The 18,068-nt window shown below is 42.0% G+C and overlaps 1 protein-coding gene across 1 annotated transcript in view; it reads left to right on the top strand.

Moving 5' to 3' along the window:
- Nucleotides 1-18,068, top strand: part of Iqgap2 (IQ motif containing GTPase activating protein 2) — a 282,578-nt gene that overhangs the window by 217,921 nt on the left and 46,589 nt on the right. Inside the window, exons 16-21 of the mRNA XM_051172543.1 lie at nt 189-334; nt 4,192-4,362; nt 13,074-13,157; nt 14,375-14,446; nt 15,107-15,176; nt 16,933-17,141. Coding sequence (XP_051028500.1) covers nt 189-334; nt 4,192-4,362; nt 13,074-13,157; nt 14,375-14,446; nt 15,107-15,176; nt 16,933-17,141 — 752 coding nt within the window. The remainder of the gene's footprint in view (nt 1-188; nt 335-4,191; nt 4,363-13,073; nt 13,158-14,374; nt 14,447-15,106; nt 15,177-16,932; nt 17,142-18,068) is intronic.

The following is an 18,068-nucleotide window of genomic DNA, read 5'->3' as shown; positions in this document are numbered from 1 at the left end:
AGATTATTGTATGTACTGGAAAATCTTATGTGGTCTATCAGACTTGGTTTACCAATCCTAGTTATCTATCCCCCCTCCCCATCCCTTTTTAACCAGAGACCTAATAGCTAGTATGCTCCTGAGCCTCTTGTTAAGAACGTGTAAGACCTCTGTTCCTGTGTAGATGCTAACAAACTCTTTTTCTTTAGTGTCCAGTGAAGAAGGTTCATGGGTCAAACTCAACTTGCAGCAGAAATATAACTACTATTACAACACAGATTCCAAAGAAGGTTCTTGGGTCCCACCGGAATCATGCTTGCTTAAAGAATCGTGGCTCACAGGAGAAGAAATTGAGGTAGGAGGTTGGTGTTTGATGGAAAACTCTACTGTATAAAGAGAAGTGTGATTGTTGGTCTGTTCTTCAGTATGGAAGTGAGAGGGGAGACTAATCAATTTGAAGGGTGGGCAAGGAATAATCTTCCTGAACTAGAGTTGGGTGTGCTGCCCTGCTAAAAACTATTATCTTCAGTCCTGGCGTAGCCAAAAAACAGTGGGACCAAGTGGAAGAAATGTTTGCAGCTCATCTGCGATGCCAGCTTATTCTCAGAAGCCAATCTTCAACTTTTTCTTAGTAATGATAAGTTTGACGAATAATAATTTCTCAGTTGTCAATGTGTCTCATGTCTTTCCTTTTCCCCTTTGCCTACCACTTAATGTGAAACTGTTCCAAGTAAAACACATTTTTTTCCCATAAAAGCCTGGAATGGGCATCTCAGCCACAGAGATCTCCAGGATGGCTTTAGGAATGGACAACAGGGAGGTACAAGGAACAGGGTGGAAAAACAATTGTCTTAGCATGTTTTCATTGTTGAAGCTTTGCATGTTCTAGTGTCTAAATATAACTGGGTGTATTTTCTACATGATTCTTGATTCAAATCATGTGCTCATAGGCTATACTAACCCAAATGTAAACATGGTATAGTGAGTTTAAACTTTTATTTTACCTCTGAAGATCTCTTTTAGTGGACACTTGACCTATATCTGAAAGTTTAGTTGACAATAATTTACTTATCAAAACAATTTCTCTATTCTCCCTTATCCCCTTTTAATCAGAGTCCTATATAACAAAATACCTGAGTTAGGTAGAAACCATGCATAGATTATGCATACATTGTTGTGGGCTATTTGGACATCACTATATTAAGCACAGGAGGAAGAGGCCCATTCAGAACCGCCTGTGGGAGCTTCATTTGGTGTTAATACTCTTTCCTCTTGTATGGAACATTGGCCTGTTTTAGAGCATCAGTTATTTCTTCTGTCTGCCCAGTCCATCTTACTCTGAATTCATTCCCAAGTACATAGTAGTTTTGTTGTTGTTTTATGTTACAAGAACTCAGTTCTAAAATATTTGCAAAGGAAAACAACGTAAGAGTAAAGCTATAAAAACCATTGATCCAAAACACCAAAGTACCCTTTTCAGTCTCCATTCTAACTCATCTGAGTTGTCTTTCCCTCTCTCCCTCTCCCTCTCTCCCTCTCCTCTCTCTCTCTCCTCTCCTCTCCTCTTCTCTTCTCTTTTCTTTTCTCTCTCTCTCTCTCTCTCTCTCTCTCTCTCTCTCTCTCTCTCTCTCTCTCTCTCTCTCCTCCCAACATCTTAATTCGCCCATCCTATGAAAAGGAGTGAAAGAAACATCTTAACAAGAAACCTGTCCCTCTTCTGACCATGCTGTATTGGATCTATTTTTTTAAGAACATGAAAATACATAGCTCCTCTCTAGGAGTTGCCTTAAAAAAAAAAAAAAAGCAAAACCAAACAAACAAATGAATGAACAAAGAACCAAGCCATAAGCAGATGGTCAGGTAGCTATTGCTGGAATGTCCTTCTTCAGGGGATTCTGTGAACTGTGGGAAGTGGTGAGGGGCAGCAAAGATTAAGAGTGAGTAAAGTCAGAGGAATGTGTGTAATTGGAATCAACCCTCTTATGATAATCAGATATCAGACATGCCCGAGAGCAAGAATGAGAAACACTACAAATAGATCTTCTGAACACATTAGGAAACAAGGCATCAAATGGGTGAAGGATAGATAGTGATTTGTTACATTCAGAATTGTTACATTCAGAATTGTTACATTCAGACCTGTGGACTTACCAAGATAGGAAAGATGTTTTCTCCAAGGCTGCCAAATACAAATAGGCAAAACACTATGAATGTAACATTTATATAATTCATCTTGTGGTCCTTCTCGCTGTAGGTAGTTTATTGCATATATGTATAATAATATGAATGTATATGTAAAAGTAAAATATAAAAATAAAAGAAAAAAAGCAGACAATGCTCTTAACCACTCGGGGGGGGGGGGGGGGGGGGTGGGGGGATGGGGAGAATGGATAAAGAAACTTGGATTAATTTTACAGCTTACACAGAATGTGTCAGTAACAAACAGAGGCTTTCCCCCCAGTGCTTCGAGGTTCCAATCTAACTTTCCTAGTCTCCCACTCTTGCCACTGTTTCTGATGCAGCCACTGGTATATCCAAGGGTGATATCATGTGCTCATTGCTCTGGAACTAATAATACAAGATGCACCTCAAGAAAGAGATTTATTCTGACACAAGACAATGAGTGGGGGAAGAATCCTCAGCAAGATTGCTTTGAGCTTAAGGCTGAAAGTTGAACTCAAAAGACATGAGGCTTGCTGATGGATCCAGATGTTAGGATATGTTCAGAGGGAAAATACTGCTGATAACCATTCTATCTTGGAGAAGAAAAATATAACACTTAAGTATAGAGCACATTAATATCATTAAAAGTCAGTAGCTGTTGGGTGCGGTGACACACACCTTTAGTCTCAGCACTCAGGAGGCAGAGAGAGATGGATTTCTGTGAGGCCATCCTGCTGTACATATTCCAGGGCAGCCAAGACCATCTAATAAGACCCAACCTCAAGAATAAATAGATAGCTATAGATGGATGGATGGAGGGGGCAGGGAGGAGAAAGAGACATGAATAAAAGTGACTAGGACTGGAGATACTGAGTATAGAAATACATGACACAAGTGAGAAGAGGAAAATGTGGCCTGAATCTGAAGTTGTTTAATGACAAAACTCCACATGAGAAGAGAACACCTGCAGGAGAAAGTTATTTACTAATTTCAGGTGTTCAAAGTGTTTACAAGTTTTAGGCAGAGAACGTGAGACCAATGAGTGATGAGTACTGATATTTTTTCTTGAATCCCATACCAGGATTGAGAAGCTGCACCAAGCCATGAAGAAACAACATTGATGAGTTAAAATGTGTGTGTGTGTGTGTGTGTGTGTGTGTGTGTGTGTGTGAGAGAGAGAGAGAGAGAGAGAGAGAGACAGAGACAGAGACAGAGAGAGAGACAGAGGAGAGAGAAAAAGGCTCATCTTGGATTCAACCACACCCAGACACAACTTGTGTTACACTGGTTATCAGTCTATTGAGCTATTAAATGGTGGAGGGTCTCAGCCTTTTAAAAATAATAACCTGAAGTTATTGTCTTTATTCAGTGAACACATGTCTTTATTTCAAGCTTTCTGTGATCCTTTAAATGATTTTCCTTCTTACCGCTTAAATAAACCAGCCACTGCTTTCAACTGTGCTAGGCAAGACTCTTCAGCTATAGGGACGAGCCCAGTCTTTGCATTTACACAAGTGTGAAAGGGCCCACATGAAAACTCTTATTCCCCTTTCTTTTTTCCTATTCCTCTGGTCTTCCATCTGTTCTTGATAACATTTGTCTTTCCCACCTGCTTTCTGCCTTAAGTATCTGATTTCACTTGGGACATCCTCTGGGGCTAGAGCTAGAGAAAGAGGAACCTAGGGCTTCATGGGCTCTGCCACTCCTCCCTGCCCCAGCATGCTGAAGGAGTGGGAGGTGATGCCCGTTTTTATAATAGTCAGCCTTGACTCTTTTACAGTCTGTGGAATTCAGGCCAGCATCACGTGAGGTCACTCCATACCTTCTTATGTCACTTTGCCACCAAGCTCAGAGGATTCAAAAATCATGTCACTAGAAAAATAGCTAAACCAGCTCGCCCATCCCTTCCTTGGCTCTTGTTAAATCTTTAAACCAAGCCCAACAGAGCTGTCCATTTTCTTTCCTAAAAGCCTCCCGTTTCCAGAAGCCGTTCTCCACGCCCCTCTCACCCATGTGCGGAGAGTAACCATAAGACGTATCTCTTGCCAGGAAATCATTGAGGAAGTCACGTCAGATTTCATCCGCGAGAACATGTGGTCTGCCTCGGAAGACTTGCTTCTCCGCTTTCAAGCCACAAACTCAGGACCCATCCTTAGGGAAGAGTTTGAAGCTAGAAAAGCATTCTTATATGACCAAGTAGACAGTGTGGTCAAAATACAGGTATGTGAATCACCTACCACAGTTACAGCAAATCGCCCTGCCTTCTGAAAATGCTTTCTTTGAAAATAGGAGCAACTAACAGTATTCTAATGGACAGTGCTGAATGCAGACTCTTGCTGCCCTATTTGAGGGCGCCTTTAAGATAGGGATTGCTTTGGTGATGAAGTGTTTTAACCTGTGGCCCTCAGAGGAGTGTTAGGGCTTGCTCGGATCTACCTGCCGTCACCATGCTTGGAGTGGAATGGATACCTTGGCTTGGGGTTGAAATTGTGCTTCTCCAAAGAGCAGCATCTCCAGGTGTCCGTCTCCTGCTAAACTTGGAGTCTCGGGGGTTAGTGGATGGTTGTTAATGTCCAACTCCTAGCCTGCGGCAACAGAAGAACTGATAAGCCACAGCGCGTTTAACCTCTCCAAGGCTGCTCTTTGTATGATTATTGCTCTTTGTTTAGGCCTCCAAGAGAACTCCTTAGTACCCCCATTTTTTTTTATAATATTTTTTACATATACATTTATATTATTATACATATATAAAATAAACTATATAGAGCAAGAAGAATCACAAAACAATCAGGAATTCTATTTTGGCTATTTGTATTTGGCAACCTTAAAGAAAACATTTTCCTATCTTGGTGAGTCTACAATTCTGAATGTAAATCAATATCTAGCATATCTCATCTCTATCAGCTTAAAGCATCTATCAGGACCTAAAAACATCTTATCCCCTAAACAGCTAAGCTTAATTGTGAAACTAAGCTATTTGGTCTGCAACTCCATCATTTTAAAAGTTGTGACGCAATGATAAAGATGCAGAGCTTGGGCTTTCCCATCGGGAAGAGAACAACTTAGTAAACTTTGCTTCTGCTGCTATCAGTGAGATTTCCTAAACTGGAGATATTTTCAAGGGAAGAGCTTCTCTTTTATGGCTTTTGATGAGCTTTTCTTGTGCCTTGCTTTCATGTTATTGGGGACCAAGAAGGAGTAGTGAGAACTTGGTCTTTTTGTGTCTGCATAAGTGTTAAGAGTGTTTTGTTTGTTCAAGATGTGAGCAGGACCAAAATAATATTTTTTTAAAAAGAAATCTCTGTTGTAGGTCTGACACTTACCTTTTTTACATGAGCCTGAGTTTCTAATTCAAAATTGCCATAGCTTATGTGTTGAAAACATAGCCTAAAAATAGAATCATCTACACCCATAAAAGCTAAGCTTCTAATTTTGCACAAAGTTCAAAGTGGCAGCCAGTATGATGTAATTTGGACCAGCCCTGTACTCTCCAATCTCAGACCAATGTTGCAATTGGGAGTCCTACTGAAGAGCCCACTGTTTAGAGGTTGCCCTTTATAATGAACCCAGTGCTGAAGTCACAGGAGTGCCGGGAAAGGACAGAGTGGTCCTGTGGGGCCTTGCTGCTTCACCTCAGCAGTGCTTGAGGACAGAACATGTCATCAAACTTACCATGCCTCCTTTCCTTGCGTCTGACAATTTTCCAACAATGATGGCATGAGGTCTAACACTGATGTGGCCTCATAACCCTCAGACCCATGAAACCAAAAGACCAGGAGGCAAAAGGCATCATGTTAATCTTATTTCTCACCAAAGTTGCTAATGAATGCCACATTAAAGAGATACTGAAAGGTTTCACCTACATAAAATAGCTCAATCTTTCTAGCGAGTTGACTGGCCCAGACATATATTCTTAACAATTTTAGAGTGAGATACAAAAGCAAATCTTGGCCCAAGCTAGCCGGATCCAGGTTATACTTGGAGCCCATCAGAAGTTGTCCAGTCCAACATGGAGAGAAGCCAAAGAGAGTCTCTTTGTATTTTTGTTTTCAGTGCTGACAGTGTATGTTAGGCAAGCACTCTGTGCTGCACCCTCAACAAACTGTCCAGTTTTAGACCAATTAGAAGCCCTTAATAAAATTGCTTAAGTGTAGGGCTAGGTGGTGGCTCAATGTTAGAGTGTTTGCTGCACTTGCATCTCTGGGTCCAATCCCCAACACCAAAAAAATAAAGAAGAAAATAAAATAATAAAATGAAGTAGTGAAATTTTGAAATTGAGTAAACCAGAAAAAAATCACCATAAGTAAATGAAATTTTATTTCCATCAAATATATAAAAATGAATATAATTTATGAAATATAAGTGAAGTAAAGATCAAACAATATTCTTCCAGAAGAAAATTCTCAAGAAATTTAATAATGAAACAGTGTATGTGTGTGGAGTTGGGCAGTGAGGGTGGATGACTCAGTAACAACCATGGCAATTAAAAGAGATTGTGAAAGTACAAAATAAAAAATGGACATTGAAAAGAATTGAAATGGTTGGGCAGTGGTAGCAGGCAGATCTCTGTGCGTTTCAGGCCAGCCTGGTCTACAAAGCCAGTCCAGGATAGCCAAGGCTGCACAGAGAAACCTTGTCTCAAAAAAAAAAAAAAAAAAAAAAAGAATTAAGAAAGAAATTAGAAAGGCAAAGAGAAAGAGTAACTGACGTAAGGTACATTTCCTCCTGTAAAAATTCTCCCCCCGCCCCCTGTTTTTGAGACAGGGTTTCTCAGTTTTGGCTAGAGTGCTGGGATTAAAGCCGTGTACCACCACGCCCAGCTCCTCCTGTAAAAATTCTAACACCCTGCAGGATGGTAAGGCTTGAATAGGGTAGTTCCTACAGGAGACATTCCCCAGTGTGCTGCCTTAAGTGCTCGGTATGTGATGAGGTGACAGAAATGACTCGGGACAGATGGAGGGCATCCAAGAGTAGGATCATTGGTGTTTCTGTGGGAAGAGATAAAAAAGAAATTATCAAACAGGACGAACCTCCAGCTACAACGGAAAGATTCTCCCTTGAACTAATGAAAACTGGGTTACCTCTCTTAGGAAAGAAAGTAGTCAAGACTAACCTCAAAACTCAGCCCTGGGCCAGAGAGATGGCTTACCAACCAAGAGCCCTTGCTGCTCTTCAGAGGACCCTGCGTTTGATGTAGCATCCACTTCATATGGTTCGCATCTGCCTGTAACTGCAGCTCCAGGAGACCTGACGCTTTGTTTGAGCCCCTACAGATAGATACCCATATACATATGGTACACATAAAAGTAAAACATAAATTTAAATCCTATCCCTAGGAGTTAATGACTTACTGAAATTTAGGGGAGGAAGCCAGCAAGTGTCCGGGCAATGGGAAGACATGGCTTTTGTGAAGCAATTTCGGAGTATGGGGGCTACAAAGCAGGGGAGTCCCTTTAGGGCAGTCGTCCATGATGCTGACCGAATAGACAAAGCCTTGTGGGTTGCTGGACTTCGGAAGGAGAGAAAGGAAATTGTTCAGAACCTCCTAGCAGCTGCGCGTGGTGGCACATGTCTTTAATGCCAGCTCTCAGGAAGGCAGAGGCAGGCAGATCTCTGTGAGTTCAAGGCCAGCATGCTCTACAAAGTCCAGGACAGCCAAGGCTGCACAGGGAAACCCTGTCTCAAAACACAAACAGAACAAAACAAAACAAAACCCTCCTAGCTACTCTCTATCACAATGACTTTAGCATCCTGATTAGAGTTCTGGGTACCATTTATCAAGCAAGACAGCTGGTTCAGCAAGCCCAGTTTTCTGGAGATTAACATTGAAGACATATAAAGAAGAGGAATAGTCTCCAGTGTTTCAACACCATACAGTAAATATATTTATAGTCCCAGGAAACAGAATAAGGTGGATACTATAACTTTTCCCACAAGTTCCCATAACAGCCAAGAGAATGATTTTACTATAAAAAGCTGTATCTAACTGGCTTTATGATCTAAACTTTTGTCTTTTACGTCGTAACAGCGTATTTGCTCCATTGTTATACCCATACTTGTTAGAAGAACTTTCAATTTATGGCTATGAGAGTGGACTCTGGGGTTAAAGTAGACAAGCCAGACCTTCTGGAATGGAAATGTCAAAGCTGAGGAAAATGTAGAATTTTGATCATTAAATGTAAGGCGTATAGTATTTCTGCTCCTGTGTAGATCAAAATATCCATTCGCTCGGCCACCTTTGCTTAGGAAGTAGCAATGAATATTTCTATAGGAAGATTCTGGGGAGGAAGTCTATACAAATAGCTCATTATGAGGTGGAGTGTGATACCAAAATCTTACAAGGAGTGAGTGGTCAGTCATGGGCACAGTAAGCAAATAGTGCCGGGTGGACAAGGGAAGGGCTCCAGGTTAGACACTCTTAGTGTCACAAATTGATCCATTCCTTGTGTGTGTGTGAATCTGAGTTAGCAGCAATGAATGGTATTTCTTTTTCTTTTTGTTTGTTTGTTTGTTTTGTTTTTGTTTTGGTTTGGTTTGGTTTGGTTTTTTTGTTTTGTTTTTTTTTGTTTTTTTTTTTTTTTATGAATGGTATGGTATTTCTGAATTCACTTGATGCTAGAAAGGCAGAAAGAGATCTTGGCTAATGCCAGTTTTGTTTTTGCTCTGAGTATTGATCAGAGATACATAATTATATTCACATAACTGCACCTGCACTACCCACCAAGTGTAGGCACTGTTTGGAGCTTTATCTGGCTGGTGATGGCCACACTGCTGTGGAATCCGGCCATTGGGGCATTAGGATGCTCTTTTCCTGTCCCCGTCACATTGATGAGCCATCTTTGTGAACAGTTGTCAGTGACATCAGACAGCAGTTTCTCCTCTCCTCTGAGAAGTGCCACGCTGCCACCAATCCCGTGATAGCATTTCTAAATGGGCACTTAAGAATCCTCAAGTTGTGCTTGCTGGCGTCTTTACTCACAGCGTGGGCCACGTTCCAGCATGGTCATTGCTGGAAGCTTCTGAGACCTGCAGAATCCCAGGCTCTGGGTGCCAATGCAATCCTCGGGCCATTTGTCTCCCTACATAGCAACTCCTCACTGTAAAAACTTGAGGAAGACTGACTTTCACACGAACTCTGGTGCCCCATATTTGACCACGTCCCCTGGATGGGGAGGCCTGGTGGCACTCAGAGAAAGGATAGCAGACTACCAAGAAGAGACTTGATACCCTATGAGCATATACAGGGGGAGGAGGCCCCCCCCAGTCACAGTCATAGGGGAGGGGAGTAGGGGGAAAGCGGGAGGGAGGGAGGAATGGGAGGATAATTACTGAGATGTAATAGAATGAATTAATAAAGAAAAAAAGTCATTTGCAAAGTGACTTGACAAAATTGTAAACCCATATTTTTAACAGTTGTATTAAAGTCTTGTCTTGTTTTAAGATTTATCTCTTTTGTGTGTATGACTGCACTGTGTACATGCACACCGGAAGAGCACATCAGGGCCTATTACAGATGGGTGTGAGCCACCATGTGATTGCTGGGAATTGAACTCAGGACCTCTAGAAGGGCAAATACTGCTTTTAACTCCTGAGCTATCTCTCCAGCCTAATATATTTGATTTATTTTACTTTTTACGTGTGTGTCTATGTACCACCTGTGTACCTGGGACCAGCATAGGGCAGAAGAAAGCATCAGGTCTCCTGATATTCGATTTAGAGATGGTTGTGAGTCACTATGTGGGTACTGGAATTGAACCTGGGTCTCCTGGGAAGAACACACAGTGCCCTTAACCACTGAGCGCTCTCTCCATCCCAAAGTCTTGTGGTTTGGGTTTGTTTGTTTTGTTTTGTTTTGCTTTTTTTTTTTTTTTTTAAACTTTCATTTATTTATTGTTCCATGTCCTTGCTTGTGCCCTTGCAGACCAGAAAAAGGTATCACATCCCCTTCAGTTGAATTTATAAGTGGTTTATAAATAGTTGTTGAGAGCCATGTAGGTGCTGGAATCAAACCTGAGTCCTGTGGAAGAGCTCTTATCTCCTGAATCATGCCTCCATGGTTTTTTTGTTTTTATGTTTTTTTGGTTTTGGGGGGTGTTGTTTGTTTGTTTGTTTGTTTTTGTTTGGGGTTTTGGGTTTTTTTTTTTTTTTTCTTTTTTTAGTTTGGCATCTTTATAACGATGAATTGTCCAGTTCAGATACTTTTTAATCCCAAAGTATAGTACTATAATTTGGCAGGAGAGGTTGGAGACAGGGTTTCTCTGTGTAGCCTTACCTGTCCTGGACTCATTTTGTAGACTAGGCTGGCCTCGAACTCATAGCAATCCACCTGCCTCTGCATCCTTGAATGCTAGGATTAAAGGCATGTGCTACCATGCCTGGCAGTACTATAATTTTAATTCCTTTATTTCTTTTTTAGTTTATTTATGTGCATTTAAGATTTGGCTAATATGAATAACATCTTCAATATGTTTTTATTTATTGAGAAAAAAAATTCAGTCTTGTAACAAACCATTTGATCCCCTTGTACAGTAACTCTTTTTTTTTTTTTTTTTTTTTTTCTGTTTGTTTTTGTTTTTCGACAAAGGGTTTCCCTGTATAGCTTTGGTTGTCCTGGAACTCATTCTGTAGACCAGGCTGGCCTGGAACTCACAGAGATTTGCCTGCCTCTGCCTCTGCTTCCCAAATGCTGGTATTAAAAACATGTACCACCACCACCCAGCTGAAATAACTACTTTTTATATTTCTCACTTTAAAAGAAAATTATGGGCTGGAGAGATGGCTCGGTGGTTAAGATCACTGACTGCTCTTGCAGAGGACCTAGGTTTGGTTCCTAGTACCCATGTGGTGGCTCACAACTGTCTGTAACTCTAGGGAGTTCTGTCTAGTTCTAGGGAACCCAGTACCTCACACAGATATCCGTGCAGGCAGAACAAATAAATTACTGAATCTGGGCCTAGTGGCACATCTGTGCAATCCCATTATTTGGGAAACCGAGGCAAGAGGGCTGTGAGTTCAGGGCTAGACTGAGCCACATAGTACTACTTTGTTCCTAGACAAATAAAAGATCATAAACTCTGTTAAAAGTAAATTCATATGACTTTACTAATATTGAAAATGGGCCTGCAAGATGGCTCAGTGGGTAAAGATGCTTGCTGGCAGCACATACCTGGTGGAAGGAGAAAACTGACTCCTGCAAATTGTACATCCACACACACACACACACACACACACACACACACACACACACACACAAATAGCTATATAAATGTAAAAAATATATATAAAATTATAAATCTTAGGAACTTTAAAACTGACTCCTGCAAAGTGTACATACACACACATATACACTAATAACTATATCTATATAAATGTAAAAGATATATAAAAAATTACAAATCTTAGGAACTTTAAAATTACTTAGGTTTGAGCTGGGTGGTGATGGCGTAACACCTTTAATCCCAGCACTTGGGAGGTAGAGGCAGGTGGATCTCTATGAGTTCGAGGCCAGCCTGGTCTACAAAGAGAGTCTAGGACAGCCATGGCTATACGGAGAAATCCTGTCTTGAAAAAACTGAAGAAAAAAATAGGTTTGACTTCCATTACTAGGGAAATAGAATACATATTTTTCTTGACCCTTGTGTATAAGGTTGTTTACTGCAAAAGAAGAAGAAGAAGAAGAAGAAGAAGAAGAAGAAGAAGAAGAAGAAGAAGAAGAAGAAGAAGAAGAAGAAGAAGAAGAAAGAAAGAAAGAAAAATGTGACAGCTTAATGCCCCACTGCAGGGGGTTGATGGGTATAGCTGTGCTGTACTTTCTAAGGCAAGGCAGCTGGGTTAGGAGAAGTTCTATCTATACAGAGTAGAAGATTATACACCTCACATTTAATTTGTCAAAATTCTACATCTTTCTCTTTCAGCTTTGAAGTTTTGATTCCAGTATATCTGCTTTGCCTGATTCTGTGTTAGCACGGATGTTTCATGCATGTGTTAAATGGAAGTATTTCATGTAATGTCGAGGAGAAAGCAGACCTTGGCATATTGTTGGATCTCATTTTATCAAAAGGAAGAAAATGATATATACATGATGACGTCTTTGTGTTTTAATGCATAAGTGATGTGCATATGGATAAAAATGTCGTACATAGTAAAAGAATTAATAGTTCATTTTGGAGAGAAATGAGATGGAAATAGTGACAGATAGATATATAGACAAGTCTTATTTTAAGTGGGAACACATGAAATGATAAATAGACAAATATAGGCATATCTTTAGGGATTCAGAGGGAAATGAAGTGTCTTCCGTCCTAGTCTAGCCCACCCTAGGCCACTTGGTACAGTAAACATAATCATATATTGGTCACTGTTTCAAGCATTTTATATTGCTATGAGATAACACTATTAATAGAACCAAGTTAATATTGTGAGAAGGATTCCTTTTGTTGTGTCCTTTGTCACCCAGGGTCTTGGTCAAACTAAGGTTTCAATGAGAAAACCAAGTGCCAACCTGGTCACTTGATTTCCCTTTCTCTGCCTGCCCCAACTCTTTTTTTTGTTTTGTTTTGTTTTGTTTTGTTTTTCGAGACAGGGTTTCTCTGTGTAGCCTTGGCCATCCTGGACTCGCTTTGTAGACCAGGCTGGCCTCGAACTCACAGCGATCCGCCTGCCTCTGCCTCCCGAGTGCTGGGATTAAAGGCGTGCGCCACCACGCCCGGCTCTCTCTTGCCCCAACTCTCATCCTGTCTCACACATAAGTTGATGTGCTCTGTCCCAGTGAGTGTCCACCATTGGACATGGTGTCCAAGGAGATCTGGTGGGGAGGGCTCCTGCTGGTGTCCCAGCGCAGTAACTAATGAGCTGTGCTCTGTGCTTGCAGCTTCCGAAGCAATGGTGGTAAACTCACTCCTTAGTCACTCTTTCCCTGCTCTTTCCCGCAGGCTTTCTGGAAGGGGTATAAACAGCGGCAGGAGTATCTGAACAGACAGCAAGTGTTTGCCAGTAACGTAGACTCTGTTGTGAAGGTAAATATTGTTTTCTGCTGTATCGAGTACTTGGCTTACACATTTCCTCCCACTTTGTCCTGAATCTAGAAGACAAAGCTGGTAAACAGAAATGTGTGAGCCTTGAAGGTCAGTACTGGCCCCAGAGGGAGCATCTTCAAGCGAGGTGATGAGCCATGTGATGGTCTCACGGTCTTTATGTAGTTATGAGAACCAAATGTGAACGGGTTTTTATACCCAGCTCTTTATCTAGAAAATCCAAATTGAAACCGGGTGTGGTAGCACACGCCTGTAATCCCAGCACTCAGGGAGGCAGAGGCAGGTGGATCGCTGTGATGGAGGCCAGCTTGGTCTACAGAGCAAGTCCAGGACAGCCACGGCTACACAGAGAAACCCTGTCTCAGGGAAAAAAAAAAAATCCAAATTGATTTTTTTTTTTTCGAGGCAGGGTTTCTCTATGTAGCCTTGGCTGTCCTGGACTCGCTTTGTAGACCAGGCTGGCCTCGGACTCACAGTGATCCACCTGCCTCTGCCTCCCGAGTGCTGGGATTAAAGGCGTGCGCCACCACGCCCGGCTTCCAAATTGATTTTTAATATAAGATTTAATATAAGTTTCGTGTTAGTCCTACTGTATTTGCTAACGGTAGAGTGCTCAAACATGCCAGCAGAAAAGCTTAGCTAAGAGCAGCCACCACACTACCCTTCCTTCCTGTAGCCTTGGCTGTCCTGGGCATGCATGTGCACACATGCACATACAAAATGAATAAATGCAATATAAAAAAAAAACCTAAGGGGATATCGGTTGCATTTAAAAGATGATGTAAAAATGCCAGATTCGGTTTATTTTGATTTACTAACTCACAATAGCTCAGAAGACTGCCTTGCTCTCTCAGCTTTTTCTTATTGAGATGAGAACTGAACTATGTAGCCCTTTTCTATGAACCCGGTGAAGTTAAGAGTCACATAATATGTTTTGAAGAGCTTCAAAGAAAACAACCAAAGAAGTGAGACATGAAGGGGAGGCTTTGATATCTGTGCTTGGGACACTGTTTGCCCTTGTTTGTTCTTTGACACAGGATCTCATATGTAGCCCAGGCTAGCCCCCGGACTCCTGAGTGCAGAGTTCACACTCATGCAAGGCTGCTGGTATTAAGCAGATAGTATTTTGAGGGAGGCAGTGTAGGCTACCTTGAAGAGTGTGTGGGGGTCACCATGGCTTGTCTTCTACCTTCTTACAGATTCAGTCCTGGTTCCGAATGGTGACAGCAAGGAAAAGTTACCTTTCACGGCTACAGTATTTCGAAGATCATGTAAGACGCGTGCTCGCGGCTTTTCATTCGGGCTGAGATTTGAACTAAAATCAATACTTGTTGAATGCTAGTGTTGAGTAGCTTGACTAAACAATGCTGGTGACTACCTGGGAATAAACAGACCTCAGAACTCAATGTGACACTAACGGGAGCTTACCGTTTAACTTAGAAGTCACCCTGGGTCAAGGGTAGAGAGGACATGGCGAGAGGAAAAGCGTGGGCTAGTGACGCCAAAGAGAGAAGACTCTGCTCGGGCATTTTCTGACATGGGATGTACAGGTCACCTGGATGCTAAGTGATTAAGTCAAAACCCCCTGGAAAATGTCAGAATAAAACTGCCAACATAGACTGGACCGTTCAGGTTCTGGGCGTCCTTTCCCTCATTAGATCTCTTTATTTAGATAGTCCTTCCACAGTCTTGCTTTTATTTGTTCATAGCTAACCTATTTTGCTCCTTTAAAAAAAGAGAGAGAGAATAAGTGTGAAATTACTATACCTACCTTTCAGTGTTTTTAACAGTTTAATAGTGTAAGCTCTTTATTTATGTGTTATTCATATTACGTCTCAATTGTCAGCCCATCCCTTGTAAGTCAAAATTCTAAAATAATGGAGCAAAAGGGGACTCTGAAAGGTCATGACTCCTTTCACTGTCTTTTGCAGAAAAATGAAATTGTGAAAATACAATCCATGTTACGGGCAAGCAAAGCCAGAGATGACTACAAAGCACTAGGTGAGTGGGCACCTCAGGAAACAGAACCTGGGCCCCTTCCTAACCATCATCGACGTGTCCGTCTCTCCAGCCCATGTGCTACAGAGACTGTCCCAAGAGCTAAGGACAAACGAGTCTTTGGTCATCTCTCGCTCTGGGTTCTGAACAAGTGAGCCAAGGGACAGATCAGACAGGAGTGGGGCCGCTTGCCTATTAGGAATAAAGGGATAAGCAGGGGGGCTGTCATTTTTTTTTTCCAAAAAGAATGGAATTGGCAGGAATCCCATTCTATGTTAAAGGAGCTACGGGGAAGCAGACAAGACAGACAAGATGATTCGCGTACATTTCAGGTGATCAGTTTATTACTGGTCCTGATCCCCTACTCTCATTTTAAGGACTAAATATGTTTATGGAGGGAATTTTGAAAATAGTAATAACAAGCAATGAAACAAGCTGGGTGTGAAGTGTGCATGCCTGTTACCTCAACATGAGAAATGGAGGCAAGAAGATTGGGGGTTGAGGGCTATCCTCGGCTATAGGGTGAATTCAAGGCCCGGTCTCAAGATAAACAAATTAAAAAACAAAACAACAACAACAACAACAAAAACACAGCCTCATTTCCCAATGACGGTAACCACAGACACAGTCCAGTGTCATCTCTCTTAACACAGACAGACCCTCAAAAGTAGGACGGCAACGTAGACGGCTTCTGTGGTCCAAGCTGGGTGCCAGCTGAGTCAGGAGATGTTGGTCAAACTGACCACAGACTCAAGCTGTACCTCTAAGGAGCAATGACAGAGCCGCTGGGGACAAGGGCCGTCAGCCAGGGTGCAGCGACCACACTGTGCTCTGCCGTCAATGTCTGCTTCATCCCCCAAACTGATCATGTGACACATGTAGAAGGGTCACTGTGTCAGAGAATAGAAACAAAAGCTCTTAGAATTTGGACATGTTTTCTCGAGGCTGAGGCTGGCCCCCCTCGGTCTGTGCTTAAAAGGACAATGCCCAAATTTCAATTTCTGAGATCTTTTTTACTGCTGTCAAGTAGGACATTCCCTGGCTTGTCCTTCAGTTGCTTCTTGCTTGGCTTTTAGAGCCCCCAACTCCTTTGTCTTCCCTTGTTTGCTTTTGCCTACTTCTGGCTCCTTCCCAGAGATCCTTTATGCTGAGAGAAACCACGTCCTGCTTCCTGCAGCCAGAACTTTAAGCTCTTATCTGGCTCAGCCACCAGGTCTTAGAGCCAAGGTCTGTTGGGTAGCTTTCTTTTCCTCATCAATAAGGCCTAGATAATACTGTCTGTCTGGTGACGGAGGTTGGGGGTGGGGTGGGGGATGGGGGTGGCTAATGAGTATTTGATAAATAGAAAACCACAGGGCTGGGCATTATCAGTTTTCTGCATTTGTTTATGTGGGTTTGCTTATCTAGCTCTCACTGTTGGGGGATGACCCATGCCACAGACTGCATGCGTCTGTTGGTATATTTTTGTAGTAGTAGTTTAACTGTAGAGCCGGCTGCTTTCCTGTTACTGATAATTCTCAATTAAAATATGCCTGCTCAGCTACCAAGATGAGACTTGATAGCCTGTGATCACATAGTGGGGGAGGAGGTCCCCCTCGGTCACAGACCTAGGGGAGGGGAATAGGGTGAAAGCGGGAGGGAGGGGGGAATGGGAGGATACAAGGGATGGGCTAACAATTGAGATGTAATCTAAATAAATTAATTAAATAAAATAAAAGAAGAAAAATAAAATAAAATATGCCTGCTCTTCTTCCCACAGTTGGCTCCGAAAACCCGCCATTAGCAGTAATCCGAAAGTTTATGTACCTGTTGGATCAGAGTGACTTGGATTTCCAGGAAGAGCTGGAGGTAGCGAGACTACGAGAAGAAGTGGTGACTAAGATCAGGGCCAATCAGCAGCTGGAGAAAGACCTCAACCTGATGGACATCAAGATCGGCCTGCTGGTGAAGAACAGGATCACGCTGGAGGTCAGTGGGCAGCGAGCCGCCGGCTCCCAGGAGAGAAAATTCATGTGTATGTGCTCCAGAGGTGTGCTCCAGAAAAGCACACTGGGAATTCTGCATAAGTTGTCCAAAGTTTATTTAATTACATTTTTTCTATAAGTTACTACTTTTCTTGCCCCTTGCCGATGACACGTTTGTAAAGCTTTTTAACCATTCTGACAAGATTAGGTTCCTTCAGGGTAGTATAGTTCCTGAAACAAAACTTGCATATGTTAAAACCTATGCACGTACATATCTTCATAATAAAGCCAAGGCCTTTATATATAAGAATTTTTCCAATTAAAAATACGTGTTCTTGCTGGGCAATGGTGGTTCATTCCTTTAACCCCAGCACTTGGGAGGTAGAAGCAGGTGGATCTCTGTGAGTTCGGGGCCAGCCTGGTCTGCAAAGTGAGTTCCAGGACACCAAGAATTGTTACACAGAGAAACCCTGTCTTTAAGAACAAGACAAAAAAAAAAAAAAACCTTGTTCCGATGACAATAGGAAGCACAATGGGGTTCCTAGAACTCAGGCCTTTTCCCAGAATCACCACAGACTCAGAGGGCTGCAGAGGCTCCTGATACATCGAAGGGTGGTATAGTCAGGGCCTAGTTTCCAATTCCTTGCAAAGTTCAAGACAAGTATAAGACCCCAATATATATATATAGGAGTTGCAATCCCAGAAAATCAAGTGTATATTGACATTCTGTGTATGGAAAAATACATTGTGCATATGTGCAGGCCTCTTAGATTCAAGGCTCAAGTACTTAAAAACACACCTATATGAATGAGCAGAAAGCTGTTCAAAGTTTCTGCCCTGCAAGATTATTTAGTTATCCTACAAAAGGCATAGCCTCTGTCATCCCTAGCCTGCCCACCAGGAACCACACATGTCTTCCACTTCACAGTGG

The sequence above is a fragment of the Acomys russatus genome, chromosome 30, assembly GCF_903995435.1.
Source record: "Acomys russatus chromosome 30, mAcoRus1.1, whole genome shotgun sequence".
Classification (NCBI taxonomy): domain Eukaryota; kingdom Metazoa; phylum Chordata; class Mammalia; order Rodentia; family Muridae; genus Acomys; species Acomys russatus.
This window is presented reverse-complemented; position numbering and strand designations above follow the sequence as displayed.